The 16799-nt window shown below is 40.6% G+C and overlaps 1 protein-coding gene across 9 annotated transcripts in view; it reads left to right on the plus strand.

Moving 5' to 3' along the window:
* SQOR (sulfide quinone oxidoreductase) overlaps nt 1-16799 on the plus strand; it is a 71648-nt gene that overhangs the window by 52625 nt on the left and 2224 nt on the right. For all 9 annotated transcript variants that reach the window (XM_078151392.1, XM_021009286.2, XM_021009285.2 and 6 more), the window contains 5 exons: nt 1796-1966; nt 2840-2893; nt 10155-10349; nt 12170-12379; nt 14153-14336. In XM_078151392.1, the coding sequence (XP_078007518.1) occupies nt 1796-1966; nt 2840-2893; nt 10155-10349; nt 12170-12379; nt 14153-14336 (814 nt within the window). The remainder of the gene's footprint in view (nt 1-1795; nt 1967-2839; nt 2894-10154; nt 10350-12169; nt 12380-14152; nt 14337-16799) is intronic.

Raw genomic sequence — 16799 nt, forward strand, 5'->3', positions numbered from 1 at the left:
GAAGTCTAGTAATATCCATATATTAAAATATATATGCCTGCCTTATATACAATGCATAGTTTGTAAACCTCAAAGCACTTAGAGGTAGCATGGTAGAATGTGGAAGGAGAGAAAGCCTGGGTCTAAATTCAACCTTTGTGGTTCATCTGGAAAAATTACTTAAGCTCTCAGTGGGCCAGCCAGCTCTCTAAAACTAGTAGGTTTGGATGCACATTGATGGGGGCAGTTTCTTCATCAGTTTCCTACAACAATAAAATCGCAAGTCTGGAATCCCCAAAAAGGTACTATGTAAATGTATTATCTTGATATGTATTACTAATATAGTTTAAAATTATAATGAATAAGTGATGAATTGATAGATAGATAGATGGAGGAGGAGGAGGAGGAGGAGGGAGAGAGAGAGAGAGAGAGAGAGAGAGAGAGAGAGAGAGAGAAAGGTTGAGAAAGGTGAGGGAAGAGGGGAAGAGGAGGTGGGGAGAGGGATCATATAAAGTAGAGGCAGCATGGAACACTAGATAAAGAGCTGACCTTGATTGAGGCCAAGAAAACCTGGGTTCAAGTTTCACATATGACACAGATTGCCTTGTGAAACAGGGCAAGTCTCTTAAGCTCTCAGGGCTCCATGCAATTCTTTAAAACTGTAAATTGTTGAGAAGGTGCTGACCTGCATTGGTAGGGAAGTCTCCTCATTCTAGAGTTTCCTGTACTAATGAAATCTCCATCCCTATACCTATAGTACTCAATGAGATTTCAGCCAGTTGTCATTCATTGTCCCTGAAATGAGTTTTGTCATCAGGGGACCTGATAGATGGAGCCCAGTTCTAATTCTCTATAATGGCATGGAGTGAATGGATTCTTCTAGGCTGTACTAGCAGAAGGTAAACTCTGGTAGGGGCCACCAAGCTAGAAAAGTTTATAAACCCATAGGAAGTTAGAGCTGAAAGGGATCTTAGAGGAGAGGCAGGCAGTATAGGCTGGGGAGAGTTCAGAGGGAGAAGATCTATGTTTGATAGAAAGCTCTGCTCCCTACAATGTGTGTGATCTTGTCCCTTGCCCTTTCTGGGCTTCAGCTGAGTCATCTGTAAAATGATTGGGTTGGGCTAGGTAGGTAGCCCTATCTACCCCATTGATGGGTGACCTATCAATGAATGAATCATAGGATTTAGAGCAGTTAAATCATATTATTTAGAAGGACCTTAGAGATCATCAAGAATGACTTCATAGTTTTGCTGATGAATAAATTGAGGCACAGACTGGTGAAATGACCTACCTAAGGTCACACAGCTAGCAAACAACAGAACTAGTACTTGAATTTAGGTCTTCTACTTCCAGGGCCAGAGCCCTTTCCATCCTACCAGATTGTCTTAAATGTGGACATGATGATAGGATGTCTACTAAGGAAAATCCTAGCCAAATTTGAGAAGTCTCTTTTACCAGAAAGTTAATCTCCAGGGGATGGATATTTTGGAGGCCACAATAGCTCATCGAGTCATCTGCAAGGTGATGGAGAGTCTGAGATCCACGGAGGAGAGAATATTCATATCGATAAAATCGCAGAGCTCTTGAAATACGGCTGTCTCCGGGAACCACTTGTGGATTTTCTGTTGTGATTCTGTGGTTGGGAGCGTGCCTGTCTTTCAGGAAGCAATACCTAGAGAGTCCTGTAGGACCAACCCTCCAAGAACTTTCCCTTGTGACCCATTCCAAAGTTTAGTAATTAGTGCCAGGGTTCTCCTTTTTCCGTCCCTCTAGAGCAGCCCCACTGAGAGGAATTCTTAAATGTTTTGTTTCTTAGAAACATTTTTACCAGCCCCTGTGGACACTGGTGGGTGCTGGTGCCAAAAAGCTGTCGTCATGCAGCCGTCCCACGGCAAGTGTTATTCCATCAGGAGTAGAATGGATCAAATCCGTAGTGAGAGAGCTGGATCCAGATGACAACTGCGTCTGCATCGATAATGGCAGAAAGGTAACTGATCCCTCCAAGGCTTTTCTGCCTAGCTTGCTCTTAACAAGCCTCCATTTTCAAGTTGAAACTGCATTCATCTCAATCACTTTGGAAAATAGTGTAGTTATTTGTGTCCCCAGACCAGAATCTCTCTAACTATTCTCTTACCTAGACTTCCCACAGTTATTGTCAATTCTTTGATTCTCCAACTTCCAGTTTTGATTGATTCAATATGCTTGTTCTTTTTCTTCTTCCAGCTCATGTCTATAGTTGTTTTTCTTTTTTAAACTAACTGTTTTCTTTCTTTCTGGCTTCTTTCTCAACTTCTTTCAAATCCTCCCTTTTCTAGTAGGTTCTTTACTTATCCATTTCTTCTTGGTTACATTCTCCTTGTTTATACTTCTTGACGTGTCCTTTTGTTCTGTTTCTGTCAATCAATCTGGGTCAATATAAAATTAACATACCCCAAACCCACATTTCCACCAACATAGTTAAGATGAATTTTTTTATCCCCAATGGAAAAGGGATATAATTACAGTGCACATAGTTATGTTATGGAATGTTATCCATCACCCAAACATTATTAAATAGGAGCAGATAACTTGTTACTTAATTCACCTCTGGGATTCTCCAACTATGATGACCCAACTCTGAGGTCACCTATATACAGGCTCTCTCTCTGTCTCTCTCTGTGTCTCTTTCTCTGTCTCTCTCTCTCTCTCACTCTCTCTCTCTCTCTCTCAGCACTCTGCAGAGAGCAATTTGTCTCCTGGGATGATGGAGTCCATCCTACCACAGGGGAAAGTGTAGTCCAGTTCCAAGGGTGCTGTCTGATCTATTTTGTGCTAAAGTTCTACTCTGTCTGAAATACCATCTTTTTTTTTTGCGTTACAGATTGCTTATAAATATCTCATCATTGCTCTTGGAATCAAGTTGGAATTTGAGAAGGTATGTCTTAAACAATTTTTCTGTTAGTGGGACTAATTTATGCTGAAGTCCAGTCTTGTATTTTGGTGCTCTGTCCCAGGCAAGGTGTTCAGAAATTCCCATCTAACTATAATTGATAATATCCAGATTTTTTCCCCCAGTTGAAATGAGTCATCCTGAAATTTTGTCAATGAAAACATACATGTTCTAACTTTTAAACTTAGCCAGAAATTAAATATATCCTTTTTATAACAGCGCTTCTTGCAAAACAGTCCTTTCGAATTTAAAAGAAATGGTTCTTTGTATGGAATGGAATAATCTCATTATAGATGAAATTTTTCTTCAGATATTGGATTCAAGGTGTAGACCATAGCAAACATTTCCCTAAATAGAAGTGGGATCTAGTTTTTGCTTAGTTAAGGGACCTGGAGGTTAAAAATTTTTTTGTGTGTGTGTGTGGAAACAAAACTATTACTCAGGAAACATAATCCCTATGGAAGTAGTTAATTAAATTTCTCTTTAAAATGAACTAAGAGGCTAGGTGTACATTGAAGGGTTGCTTTTGAGTTATAATAGAAAGAATCTCAGATTTGGAATCAGAAAATCTAAGTTCAATTCCTAATTCTGTCCCTTACTAACTGTGTGACCTTGGGCAATTCACTGTATCAATGCAGATGCTCCCCACATCGTGAGAAAGGTACCAAAAGGATGCTGAGATACTGGAGAAGGAGGGGCCTATGCCAGCTTGGTAGTAAATAGCCTTTCCTGGGCAGTGGCAGGACAGTGGCAGACCCCTTAACCACACTTAGGCCAGGCCAGTTATTATATAGAAACAGAACCAAGAAGACTTAATGCCCAGAGATAGTCCATGGTCACCTGTAAATTTTCCCATTGGATCTATTTCACCATTTACAATAATCTTGATGCCATAGGTCATGTTCTCAGGCTCTTGTTCCCACCATTTCTTGTGGGCTCAGTTTCCTTATCTATAAAATGAGGTGATTGGATTTTTTGGACCTCTAAATTCCCTCTAAGCCCTAAATCTATGATCTTATGCCAGACACAAATATTATGAAATTCAAGTTCATTCTTTCCTGATGTAATAACAAACTAAGATACATTTTGGGACAGATGTTGGTAAGAAAGGCATTGTGTTATAGAAGGATATAGGAGGAATGATCTGGATTCAAGTCCTGCCTCTGAGAGCTGGGTAACTCTGGGAATGCTTCATAGCCTCTCAGTGCACCAGGCAACTCTCTAGCACTTTAAGTTATAGGTGAGCTGCTGCTAATTTGCTGGTATGCACTGGGGGAGAGAATGCCACACCAAGAATTCCTCTATACTTAAAGAAGCCACATCTCCAGACAAAACAAAACAAAACAAAAAACAAAACAAAACAAAACAAAACATTAATTCAATAAACTCTGTAGTGTCCAGAGGAGAGTAGCCAGGCCTTGCTTTCGTGCCATTTGAGGATCAGTTGAGAAGACTTAGAAGGATGGTATTTGAATGGTTATTGTCAACAAGAGATTAGGCTCGCTCAGATGGGTCCCAGATGGCAGAAAGAGGAACAAGGGGTGAAAGTTTTTTTATGAAAAAAAGATGAATAGCCACTAGAGAAATCTAAGAATGGAACGGTCTCCCTCAAAAGGTATAGGAGCTTTGAACCCTGTCACTACGGTCCTTAAAGCAGAGGTTGCTGAGCTCTTGCCAAATATGTTGTTTTTTTTTTTTGGCAATTGGGGTTAAGTGACTTGCCCAGGATCACACAGCTAGTAAGTGTCAAGTGTTTGGTCTGAGGCTGGATTTGAACTCAGGTCCTCCTGACTTCAAGGCTGGTGCTGTATCCACTGTGCCACTTAGCTGCCCCGCCAAGTATGTTGTTGAAAGGATTCTTTTTAGGTGTAGGTTGGATTAGATGGCTTCTCAGGTCCCTTCTGGCCTGAAGTTCAAGATCCTGTGATTCTGGGAAACACTGTTACTTCCAAGGAGCTGTTGGGAACCTGCTGTACCAATAATTGTGTCACACAACCCCACTATGATTGCTCAGGAAAAGCCTCAGGGATGTGGCCAAGCCAACGGTTTTATTTCTTGGAGTTCACAGATGATATCTAAGGCGTATGGTTGTTACTATACTGTAAAATGATTCTCATTGTTTGCCTTTAGTGCTTGGTTGGCCCCAGGATCCCAGGATACAGTCTCTGAATTTTCAGAGTAGCTATGAATTAGAGGGGAGGTTTGTTTAAATGTGTTTATACCTCTGGAATAGGGATCATTTTTCTCAAGCAAACTGCCCAAGGGTGGAGTTCACATTCTAATGCTCAGCAAAGCCAGACTCCCCAAAGAACAGCTATTGGAGAATGGTATTGGGTGCAATTTCTTTGGGAGAAAGTTTTCTCTGAAAAACTCTCTTTGGTTGTGGGTTCTGTCACAAGACTAGGTCTCTCAAGGCTCCCAGCCTTGCCTAGAGGCGTTAGTGATCTAATCCTGAAAAAGAAGTGTCGTATCAATACAGAGCCACCTGCCATCTTTGGAAATAAGATAAAGAGGGAGACAAATTCTTCAAAGTAGGGACAGACTAATTGCAGTTATATTTATAGCTGATGAAACATTCAGCCTGGGGTTATTGCCCTGAATATATGGGTTGACGCTCTATTTGTTGTACGACGTACAAGGAGGTACGTGTTTTAGTTCATATTTATTAAGAATTTTTAAAAATAGGAAAAAAAGGATACACACGCATATATATGTATGCACACATGGGTATATATGTATGTGTATACACATACATTCATACATAGAAAATATGTATACATATACACACATACATACACACATATACACATACATATATAGACATAGATACTCACACATACACACACACATATATATACTTTTTTATACACACACACACACACACACACACACATATATATTTCTAGAATAACTAGAAATGTGCCTGGCACACTTCTAGAGAAAACTGAGAAGATTTGTGTGAACTAAGGCAGAATGAAGTGAGCAAAAGTAGGACAATTTGTACAATGACAGAAACATTGTAGAGAAAAACAACTTTAAAAGACTTGAGAACTCTGATGGGTGCCATGATAAACTAGTCCAGAGGACTGAAGCTCAACTACACTGCTCCTCTCCTTCCAATGAGGTGATGAACTTAAGGGCTACGAAGAGAGGCATATATTTTCAGGCATGGTCAATGTGGGAATTTGTTTTGCTGGACTATGGAAATTGCTTTTTCCCCCCGTTTGTTTAATGGCTAGGGTGTTGTTATAAATGCAAATTAAAATTTGTTTATTAGATGTGCTTGGTGATGTAGGACTTGGACACACATACATACATGCACATAAACATATATACACATATACATATTTATCATTTCTCATATATATGTATGTGTGTGTGTATATAATATATATATATATATATGTATATATACACATACATACACATATATATTTGTGCATGTGAGGCAGTTGTGGTTAAATGACTTGCCCAGGGTCATATAGCTAGTAAATGTCAAGTGTCTGAGGCTGGATTTGAACTCATATCCTCCTGACTCGAGGGTCAGTGCTCTACCCGTTGTACTACCTAGCTGCACCCCCCCAACTAGACATATTAGTAGCAACCTTACTGGTCATTAGATTGACTAAATATCAGCTCATACTCACTAACATTTTTTTTCATCTAACCAAAGAAGAGAAAGAGATCTTGGGTACTCCCAAGCTGTTATCTCACTGTTTTGTATCATAATTTGGCAGTGAGATTTGACAGTATAATTACTGTGACCCTGAGTACTTAATGGACTGCTGCCTAATGGGATCCAAATTGTCACCAACAAGAGGACCAATATATCACAAAATGCCAAACAAGTCTTTTAAAGGATTCAGTATCAGGTTCTTACAGGATACCAATAGGAAATTATATAAAATGTCAAATGTTGGAAAGACTTCACTTACACTTCTGGCAGCTGATTATGTTTGCTTTATGAAGATGAACCTAGAAGCACATCGATGCTCATTGTCAGGAGCCTGGCTCCTTGGGAATGAATTTTTTTTTTTTGGGAATGAATTCTTTGGCTGTGGCAATCCATGGGTAAAGAAAAATGCAAAGCAGCTCTCAGTACAGTGTGGTTCCTTCCTGTTTCTTTGGTGATGGTGGCAGAGTGGCAAAAAAGAGAGCAGAGCACTGATGCTAAGACTTTCACAGGTTTTAGGCTGTCTGTAACCATTGGTTTAGCTTTTGGTCCTCTAAATGTGAGATGTTTTGATCTTTCTCCAAACACCCACCAGTGGATATCCTACTGGAAGAATTGGATTGTGTCAATCTTGACATTCTGATTATAAATGAAACCAGAGGACAGAAAGAATTTTCACTTAAATGGAAGAAGGGAGAGCTAAATAAAGGAGTTGGCAGAATTGGCAGCAAGGAACATTATCTTATGGGGCATTTGGTTATGTCAGTATAAAAATGCCTATGGTGTTTGCAAAAAGACAGCCACGAAAATCTTATTTGCCAGCATTTGCTGTGAAGGATTCATAGATAGAGAAACCAGATTTGCTCTCAGATCCTAGCTCTGCTAATTCCTGTTTGTATGACTGAAGGTAAATCTCAGGGATTCAATTTCCTCATCTATAAAATGAAAAGGTGGGACTAAATGAGCACTGATGCCCCTTCCAGCTTAAACTCTGATGATAAAGTAAAGGATGGTACAGTGGATAGAGTGCTGGGCCTGGAGGCAGGAAGATTCATTTTTAAGAGTTCAAATCCAGCCTCAGATACTTACTGGCTGTGAACCCTGGGCAGGTTTACTTAACCCTGTTTGCCTCAGTTTCCTCATCTGAAAAACAAGCTGAGAAGGAAATGGCAAAGCACTGCAGTATCTTTGCCAAGAAAACCCCAAATGGAATCATGTGGACATAACTGAAAAAGGCAGAACAACAACAAAAGAATTATAGAGCTGGAGAGGACATAGAGCAGTTATTTGGTCTAGACTCCTGGCGTCAATTGGATGAATGTAAAATCCAGCCAAGTAAAATTGTCTGTTTTCTTAAATATCTTTTAAGAATGTATGCTTCCTAGTCTTCCTTAGGCCACTGTTCTCTTTAATTTCTCAGACAGTCAAGAAAAGGTCTTCCTTATATGCAATTGAAATATCTGCTGTTTTAATGTAAATCCATTTCCCTTTTCCACTCTAACATGAACACATTGCTCAGTAGCCTCTTCATAGGCAGTTGGAGCACAGATTATAGGGCACAGTGGTTAGAGCATTGGGCCTGGTGTAGGAAGACCTGAGTTCAAATCCAGCCTCAGATACTCTGTAGATGTATGATCCTGGAACAAGTAACCTTGGGTTTGCCTCAGTTTCCTCAACTGTAAAATAGAGAGAATAATAGCACCTATCTTCCAGGGTTGTAAGGATCAAAGGTGATATTTGTAAATTGCTTAACATAGAGCCTGGTACATAGTAGATACTTCATAAATCCTTGTTTGCTTTCTTCCTTTCTAAAAATGCTTTTTAAACTTGAAGTAATCAACTCCCGCTTAGCCTTAGAGGCAGTGTGGTATAAAAGAAAGAATGCTGAATTTGGAGCCAGAGGAATTTGGCTCTGAATCTGTGATTCTTTTCTCCAGAACAAACATTTTCTATTCCTTTAACTTTTGCTCATGGGACAAAGACAGTTTTTATACCCTTTAAATCATCTTTGTCATTCATTTTTAAACCTCTTATTTGTACACATCTTTCTTAAAATGTAGGCTGACTAGATTCTTACCTGGTATTCTTTTTTTTTTTTTTTGGTTAGGCAATGGGGTTAAGTGACTTGACCAGGGTCACACAGCTAGCTAGTAAAGTGTTATGTATCTGAGGCCAGATTTGAACTCAGGTCCTCCTGAATCCAGGGCTGGTGCTCTATCCACTGCACCACCTGGCTGCACCACTTACCTGGTGTTCTAATAGAGGTCTTACTGATGCAAAGAATAGATGCATGATTTTTTTTTTTCTTGTCTCCTGCACCTCCTATTCCTTAATGTTATGAGTACTAGGACCTCTCTTTATCACATTCGAACAAAATTTTATTTCTACTTTTTGGTAATTTAAAAAAATTAATTTAATTTATTTTTGTTACGTTTTAAGTTAGAGGGTATCTAATAGAGGTGCTCAGCTCTGATTTGTCACTGCCTGTCAAGGAGGGGCTTGAACTCACTATGATGACGCAGAGCTATTCTAAATGGAAAAAAGCAGGCATCCACATGACTTCCCATCAAGTCTGTGCATCTGTGTACTTCTTCCAAGAAAGCAACTGATTTTATTTTTTATCAAAACAAGCAGCCCAATGGTTTCTTGCCAGATCCCTGTGTTTTGATAAAGAGGTTGACTCACTCCGAGGTAATGTTAATTTTTCAGGCTCAGATAATTTGGAATTAAACTCAAACTCTGGTCTTCCACTGACTCTTAGCATGACACAGCCAGGTTTTAGGAGCTCTCTTACTTTTCTACCCTTGCATAAAATGGACGTAATAATACTGACCTGCTGTCACTGCTTTCTTCCTGAACTCCCAGAAACCATGCCCATGTTGTCCTCATCTTCTCCCAGGCCATTTTCTCCCCACCCTTCATGCATGTAATTCTCATCCAGTTTTCCCCCTCTTGCTTTGAGACTTGTAATCAAATTACGCTGTTATAGCCTCTGAGAAGAAGGTACATCCTTGGATGGGGCCTGCTGGTCCACTCGTCACCTCTGTGACTTCCCAGCACAGATCATCCTTCCCTGACCATCACTCCATTAAATGTGTTTTGGGCAGAGACTCTGACTTTCTATTTATGTTTGTATCCCTAGTACTGAGTACAGTGATACCACACATAGCGAGCCTCAGTGTATGTCTTTTTATTTATTGGTTCATCAGAAATGAGGAAGAAATGCAACCTTAAAATTATTTGTTGTTTATCCTTCATTCTCAAAGAGAAGCAATGGCGTCACGAAGGTGATATCTTGATTTGCACATGAATTTAAGTGATGCAGAGCTATGCAAAAGTCATCAGCCTCACTTTCTCTTCCGTAGTCATTGAAGTCCAGTGGCAGGACAAAAGTCAAGAGGATGGGTGATGGCCCAGGATGCAGTGGGTGACCTGGGCATTTCTAAATTAAGGGCTTTCTCTAGCCTCAGTTTATCTGAGGCAGGTATGGTGCGGTATGTATGCTCAAACTTGAGAGCACTCTTGTCTCAAAAACGTAGTGTTTTTTTACCTTCCTCGTCTCATTTGTTTCAGGTCAAAGGTTTGCCTGAAGGTTTTAGTTATCCTAAAATAGGGTCTAATTACTCTGTTGGAACTGTGGAGAAAACATGGAAGGCGCTGCAGGATTTCAAGGAGGGCAATGCCATCTTCACTTTCCCAAACACCCCGGTTAAGTGCGCAGGGGCGCCACAGAAGATCATGTATTTGTCAGACGCTTACATGAAGAAGGTATGTTTCATTTCCAAGACTGAGAGTCGCTTGTAGAACTTGAGTTCCGACTGCCAGTGGACTATTTCTCTCTCTCTCTCCCTCCTAAGACTTCTAAGAAGGCTCAGTCCTTGCTTCAGAGTTCACTGGATTGTAAACCCCTTGAGACCAGGGACTGTGTCTTAATGACATTTGCATTCCCCAGTACTTAACAACATCAGGAAACGTTTATTAAAGACGATGTACCAGGTATTTGGGATCATGAAAAACAGAGTCTCTGTTCTCAAGAGGATTACGTTCTAGTGGGAGGAGAGGAAACAATATAGATACAGATAAGTGAATGCAAAATCTATTAAAATAAACAATAAAATGATTGGAGGTGGTGGCAATAATATCCTGGGGAATCTAGTGAGTGTGTGTGTATGTGTGTGTGTATGTGTGTAAGTGATAGAAGTGATCCTTATCTGATTGGGAAGAACCCTCCTGTTCCTTAATTTGATCTGTGGTGTTTTAGTAGGGCCCAGGAGTCTTTTAAGCTTTCAGAGGGTGTTTAATATCTGCATTCAACTCTAATTTGTCACTACTTAGCAAGGAGGGACTTTGAGCTCGCCATAATGGAGAAGAGCTATTCTACAGTGAAAAATATACATTCACATAACTTACCATCAAGACATGGACTTAATATGTTGTCCCTCCAGGAGGCATTTGTATTTTATTTAAAAATTATGAATTAAAAATTATGAACTTTAATATTTTCATATACAAAGGATAGTAAAAGATAATTATGTATGGAATTGTGAATATATCATGGATCACTATTTTTAAAAGTACATCAATTTTACTGTGGAATTTATATTTTAAAAGAGATCTGAGAGAGGGGCAATGGTTAATACAAAGAAATACATTGCAAAGAACTGAATTTCAGGTAATTATCAATTCTTCTTAAAGGCACAGATAATCATAGACTTTACCAAATAGAAGGCTGGTCTATGGACAAAAGCATATCTGCAATTGTAAGCATGGTACTGGCTTAGTTAGCCAGCTACTTAGTTAGTAGCTACTTAGCACAATAGACAGAATATGAACTTGGAGTCAGGAAGACCTGAGTTCTAATCCTGCATCAGACATTAGCTAGCTGTGTGATCCTGGACAAGTCATTTAGTTTCCTTATCTGTAAAACTGGGATGTTAGTACCTACCTCCCAGGGTTGTTGTGAGGACTGAATGGATTAGCATACGTAAAGTGCTTTGTAAACCTTAAGGCATGTATAAATGATAGTTAATATTATTATTGATTATTATCTGTTCTCATCCTTTTTGTTCTTGGCATAAAGTATGGCTTAAGATTTTAGAAAGAATGTGGTAGTATATGTACTGTGAGGCCTTTGACTAGGCTTGGGTTAATTTTGGAATTACAAACAGCCTGTAGTTCCTCTACTCACTTTGGGACTGGGGAGAGAATGCCATCTCCTTTGGGATGTATGACAAAGGTAAGTCCAAATTTGTATTCCTTTGTGTTAATACTTTATACTGTTTTTATTTCTAGCCTGTGCTAATGGTTTATCATCCCCTAGCACTGGGCATTTCCAGTTCAAACCTTCAATTCTAGTTTCCTCACCTTTGACCCCATCCCATGTTCTCACTTGGCCACCATGTTGTCAGCAGAGAGTAAGATGAGAGTAGAAGGTTATCACACTTGTCAAAGTACAAAGGTAACAGTGGCAGGGACTGAAATCTTCTGAGAAAACTAGACTCCTCTTCAAAGAGAAGAAGAAGAAGCCAGTTCATTCTTGGTAGTTACTAGTCCCACAGGCTCCCTCCTCTGCTATTTTTTTTTCTCAGACAAGAAAGCGAGCTAATGCCAATATAATTTTCAACACTTCCCTGGGAGCCATTTTTGGGGTTAAGAAGTATGCAGATGCCCTGGAAGAAATTATCAAGGCCAGGAACCTCCATGTGAACTATCGGCAAAACCTTATTGAAGTTCGGCCAGAAAAATATGAGGCAGTGTTTGAGGACTTGGACAATCCTGGATCGACCAAAGTGATGTCAGTGAGTACCCCGTTTCCCTCTTGAGAGGCTCAGGTAGTCTCCTCTATAGCTGTACCTGGAGTTAAAAAAGACCTGAGTTCATATCCTGCCTTAGACACCTAGTAGCTGTGTGACTCTGAATAAGTTGCTAAACCTCCGTGAGCCTCAGTTTCCTCATCTGTAAAATAGGGGTGACAATAGCATCTACCTCTTAGGGGTATGTGAGGATCCAGTGAGATAATTTATCTAATGGCAGAAGGGCAGAGCAGATTATGAATATCTTTGAATGCCAAACAGATTTTATATTTGGTCCTGGAGTTGATAGGAAGTCACTGGAGATTTATGTAGGGAGGTGACATGGTCAGACCTATGCTTTAGGAAGATCTATTTGACAGGTGACTGGAGGTTGTACTGGAATGGGGAGAGACTTATGGTGGGAAGATCAATAAATAGGCTTTTGCAATAGTCCAGGCATGAAGGCCTGTACCAGAGCGGTGACAGTGTCAGAGGAGAGAAGTGGGCATGTATGAGGGTTGTTTTGAAGGTAAAATTGATTGCCCTGGCAATAGATTGGATATGGAGGGTGAGAGAGAGTGAGGAATGGAGTGACTGGGATAATGGTGATACCCTAGACAGTTATAGAGAAGTTAGGAAGAAGGAAGAGTTTAGGGCAAAAGATAATGAGTTCAGTTTTGTACATGTTGAATTTAAGATGTCTTCTGGGCATCTGGTTGGAGATGTCTAATAGGCAGTTGGAGATACAAGACTAGGTGTCAGAAGAGAGGTTAGGGCTGGATAAGCAGATCTGAGAATCGTTGGCATAGAGATGATCACTGAATCCATGAGAGCTGATATCAGTAAGGGAAATAGTGTAGACAGGGAAGAGAAGGCAGCCAGGACAGAGTCCTGTAGGATTTATGTCAGTCTCTTACCCAGAGAAAATCTGTTAAGCAGCCCTTTAAAAGACTAGGGGCATGCATGATATCAAGGAAGTCTCTGGAGTGACATTGGGCCTAGGCCTTTTTGTGACCCTTTCCAAAAAGGATTTTTCTAATTCTCTTCGTTATCCATCTTTTCTGTTTACTCTAGATCCTCATTGTCTGATTCATGATTTCTATAATTATCTAGTCTCTCTCTTTTCTCTGTATTCTTCATGAAATCAAAGTTTCCGAGGTATCCATTCTAGGCTGTCCCCTCTAAATTCTTTCTGCATCTTCTAGGGCTTACTCCAGATGCTTTTCCCATTATGCGTTGCTCCCAGAATGATGTTAATTGTTGCAGACGTCAGAGAGACTACTTCCCCGTGGCAAGGTCCCTCCTCCACCATTGATTTATACCCTCTGTTGTATAACATTTTTCATACATTGGGTGGTCAGAACTGGCCCCAGCTGGGTGCTATGATCTTTCTCTCAGGCTTGATGGAGTGCAGCACAGCCCCCCATATGCTCTGTGCCCTGTCCTGGTTCTGTTACCTGTTCTTCAATTCTCTGGCCCTACACTAGCAATTCAGAAACTTGTTTTCCCTGGCATTGGCAGGTTAGAGCTTTGCAGCACTGGGTCCAGGTGAAAACAACAATAGTATACAGGATGGGCTGGAGTAGGGGGAGACTTGAGGGCAGGGAGCCCGTGTCAGGCCAGGAGAGCAGGTAAGTTTCTAGAGTGTGAAGACTTGTTATATGCCTGATATGGGTATGAATCTAATGGACTTGTCAGGGTGATGGGGCCCCGGCAAGAAGACTGGAGAAAGAATAAGGAACCACAAGTTTATTTTACCTTCTCCTTCTTTTTCCCTAGTATGAGATGCTTCATGTCACTCCACCCATGGGGCCACCAGAAGTAGTCAGGGACAGTCCTGTTGCAGATGCAGCTGGCTGGGTAGATTTGGACAAAGAAACTCTGCAGCACAAGAAATACCCAAATGTTTTTGGCATTGGAGACTGTACCAACCTTCCCACATCAAAGACAGCTGCTGCAGTAGGTAGGATTGAAAAGCTGCCATTGTTTTTCTAATTCAAAGTTAGGCTGAGAAGTTGCTATGAAAACTAATGAAAAACACTTGCTGTGTCTCTTCATACTGCAGTGGATCTGTGGGCAGCTGGTAGCATGGTGGACAGAGAGCTAGACCTGGAATCAGAAAGACCTGAGTTCAAATCCAGCCTCAGACACTTCCTAGCTGCATGACCCTGGGCAAGTCACTTAACCTCTGTTTGCCTCAATTTCCTTATCTGTAAAATGAATTGGAGAGTGAAATGGCAAACCACTCTAGTATCTTTGCCAAGAAAACTCCAAATGGGATCATGAAGTGTTGGACACCGCTGAAACGACTGAACAACAAAAATTGTTATTATTAGCTCATCAGTTTGTTGATGTGGGTTGTAGCCCATTCATGCCTGCCTTTCTTGGTCAACTCTTGTCTGTGTCTTCTTTCATATACTCACCTACCGGGGTCCATCCAACATACCTGAGGCTTAGAGCCTTCCTCATGTTTTCTTCACATAGTGTAGCCCAAGTCAGGCAACTTAAGTCTATTAATGGAATCTCCTTCTCTCTCTGTCTCTGTCTCTCTCTCTCTCTCCCCTCCTCTTCCCCTGTTCTAAAGAGAAAACAATGAGTCTGAGTCAGAGGACGTGGGTCCATCTCTGCTTCTGACTTGCCTTGGTCATGTCACTTAACATCTCTGGGCCTCAGTTTTCTCATTTGTAAAATGAGGGGGCTGAGCTAGAAGACCTGTGGGGTCCTTTCTGGCTCTAAATCTGGGATCTTACGTAGGACTGTTTCTTCCAAAATCACAAACAGACTACTTATTAATTTATTATATGGAATTTCCTGAAACAATAGTAAGTGCTTAATAAATGCTTGTGCACTAAGTGACCAAAGAATCTAGCATCAGTCAGTAAATATTTATTAAGTGCCTACTATGTGCTAGGCACTGTGCTACAGATGAGGAAACTGAGTCTTGGAGCAGTTAAAAGGGTTCTCTTAGGTCACGGAAGTGGTGAATTGCAGAGCTGGGATTCAGCCCTGGTCCTCTTGACTCCAAATTGATTTTCCGTCTCCCCTATACCACACTGCCTCTTTTCAGTTGTCTTTTGTGGTGCTGGAAGACAGCCACCATGCCGCCAATGCTGGTGATGTGGTCAGGAATAATATGCGAAGTGCTTGAGTGTAAGCACTTCTGGTAATTTTATCACCATTTAATACATTAAAAAAAAATAACCTGAGGCTTGCAGAGGTTAAAGGATTTATAGTAAAAACAAACTAGTAAGTACTCAAGGGAGGATTAAAATTTAGTTTTCTTTTGACCTCAAGTCCAGCACCATACTGCCTCTCCATATGCATGCCTATGAGATCGTATTATGTTACTTTCATTGAAAACTTCAGCAGAAATAATGGAGGGTTCCCCCTTACACCCTTTTATTCTAATCTGATAAACCTGATGACCTTAACATGCGAGAAAATCTTTGCTGCTGAGTGAACCAGATGACTTCTCTATGGCTCTGCTCACCATCCTTGTGATTTCTAAAACTAAATTTCCCTCTCTGGGGACTACTTCCTTATAGGCATTACCTCCTCCTGCTAGAAGGTAAGCTTCTTGTGGTCAGGGACCGTCTCACTTTTGTATTTGTTCCCTCGGCCCTTAGAACACTGCCTGACACATAGCATGTAATAAGTGTTCCCTTCCTTCATTTGTATTTTGTCCTAAAGTTGCTATTCTTTTGTTTTCAAAAGAGGACCAATGATATCATGAGGGTGTTGTCTTGACTTGTGTGTGAATTGGATTTAAACAAAATCGAGCAAAGTAAGACTTTGCACAGCCTTACTCTCTCCTAGAACAAAAATATGACACCTTGTTATTGTTTAATCCTTTCAGTCGTGTCCAACGTTTTGTGATCCCATTTGGGGTTTTCTTGGCAAAGATAATGGAGTAGTTTGCCATTTTCTTCTCCAGCTCTTTTTCCAAATGAGGAAACTGACACAAACATGGTTAAATGACTTGCCCAGGGTCACACAGCTAATAGGAGTCTGAGGCTGGATTTGAACTCAGGAAGAGGAGTCTTCCTGACTCCAGGCCTCGCACTCTATCCACTTTGCCACCTAGACACTCCATAATGATACCTAAGAGGGTTTATTTCAAAGAAGTAAATTGCAAATGTCCAAGTTAAATATATGTTGGCATTCTCTCCCAAAAAACTGCTACTGATATCCATTAAAAGAATGAGGAATTGGGGATGGAGAGATACAGCCTGAATCTCTCCTTTTGTTTCCTGTTGTTTGAAATTGACAACCTTGTTAATTCCTCCTTCTAGAAAGAGCAGGTAGATCTGTTTCCTACGGGAGAAGAGAGGTGGGGCATGTGCAGGGGTGTTCTGTAAATGTTTAACACCCAGCTGTCTGGGAGGAAATATGCATGACATACTTTAGAGTTTAGTATACATTATTA

This window comes from Phascolarctos cinereus, unplaced genomic scaffold (genome assembly GCF_003287225.1).
Source record: "Phascolarctos cinereus isolate Bilbo 61053 unplaced genomic scaffold, phaCin_HiC Scaffold_3;HRSCAF=262, whole genome shotgun sequence".
NCBI classification, from domain to species: domain Eukaryota; kingdom Metazoa; phylum Chordata; class Mammalia; order Diprotodontia; family Phascolarctidae; genus Phascolarctos; species Phascolarctos cinereus.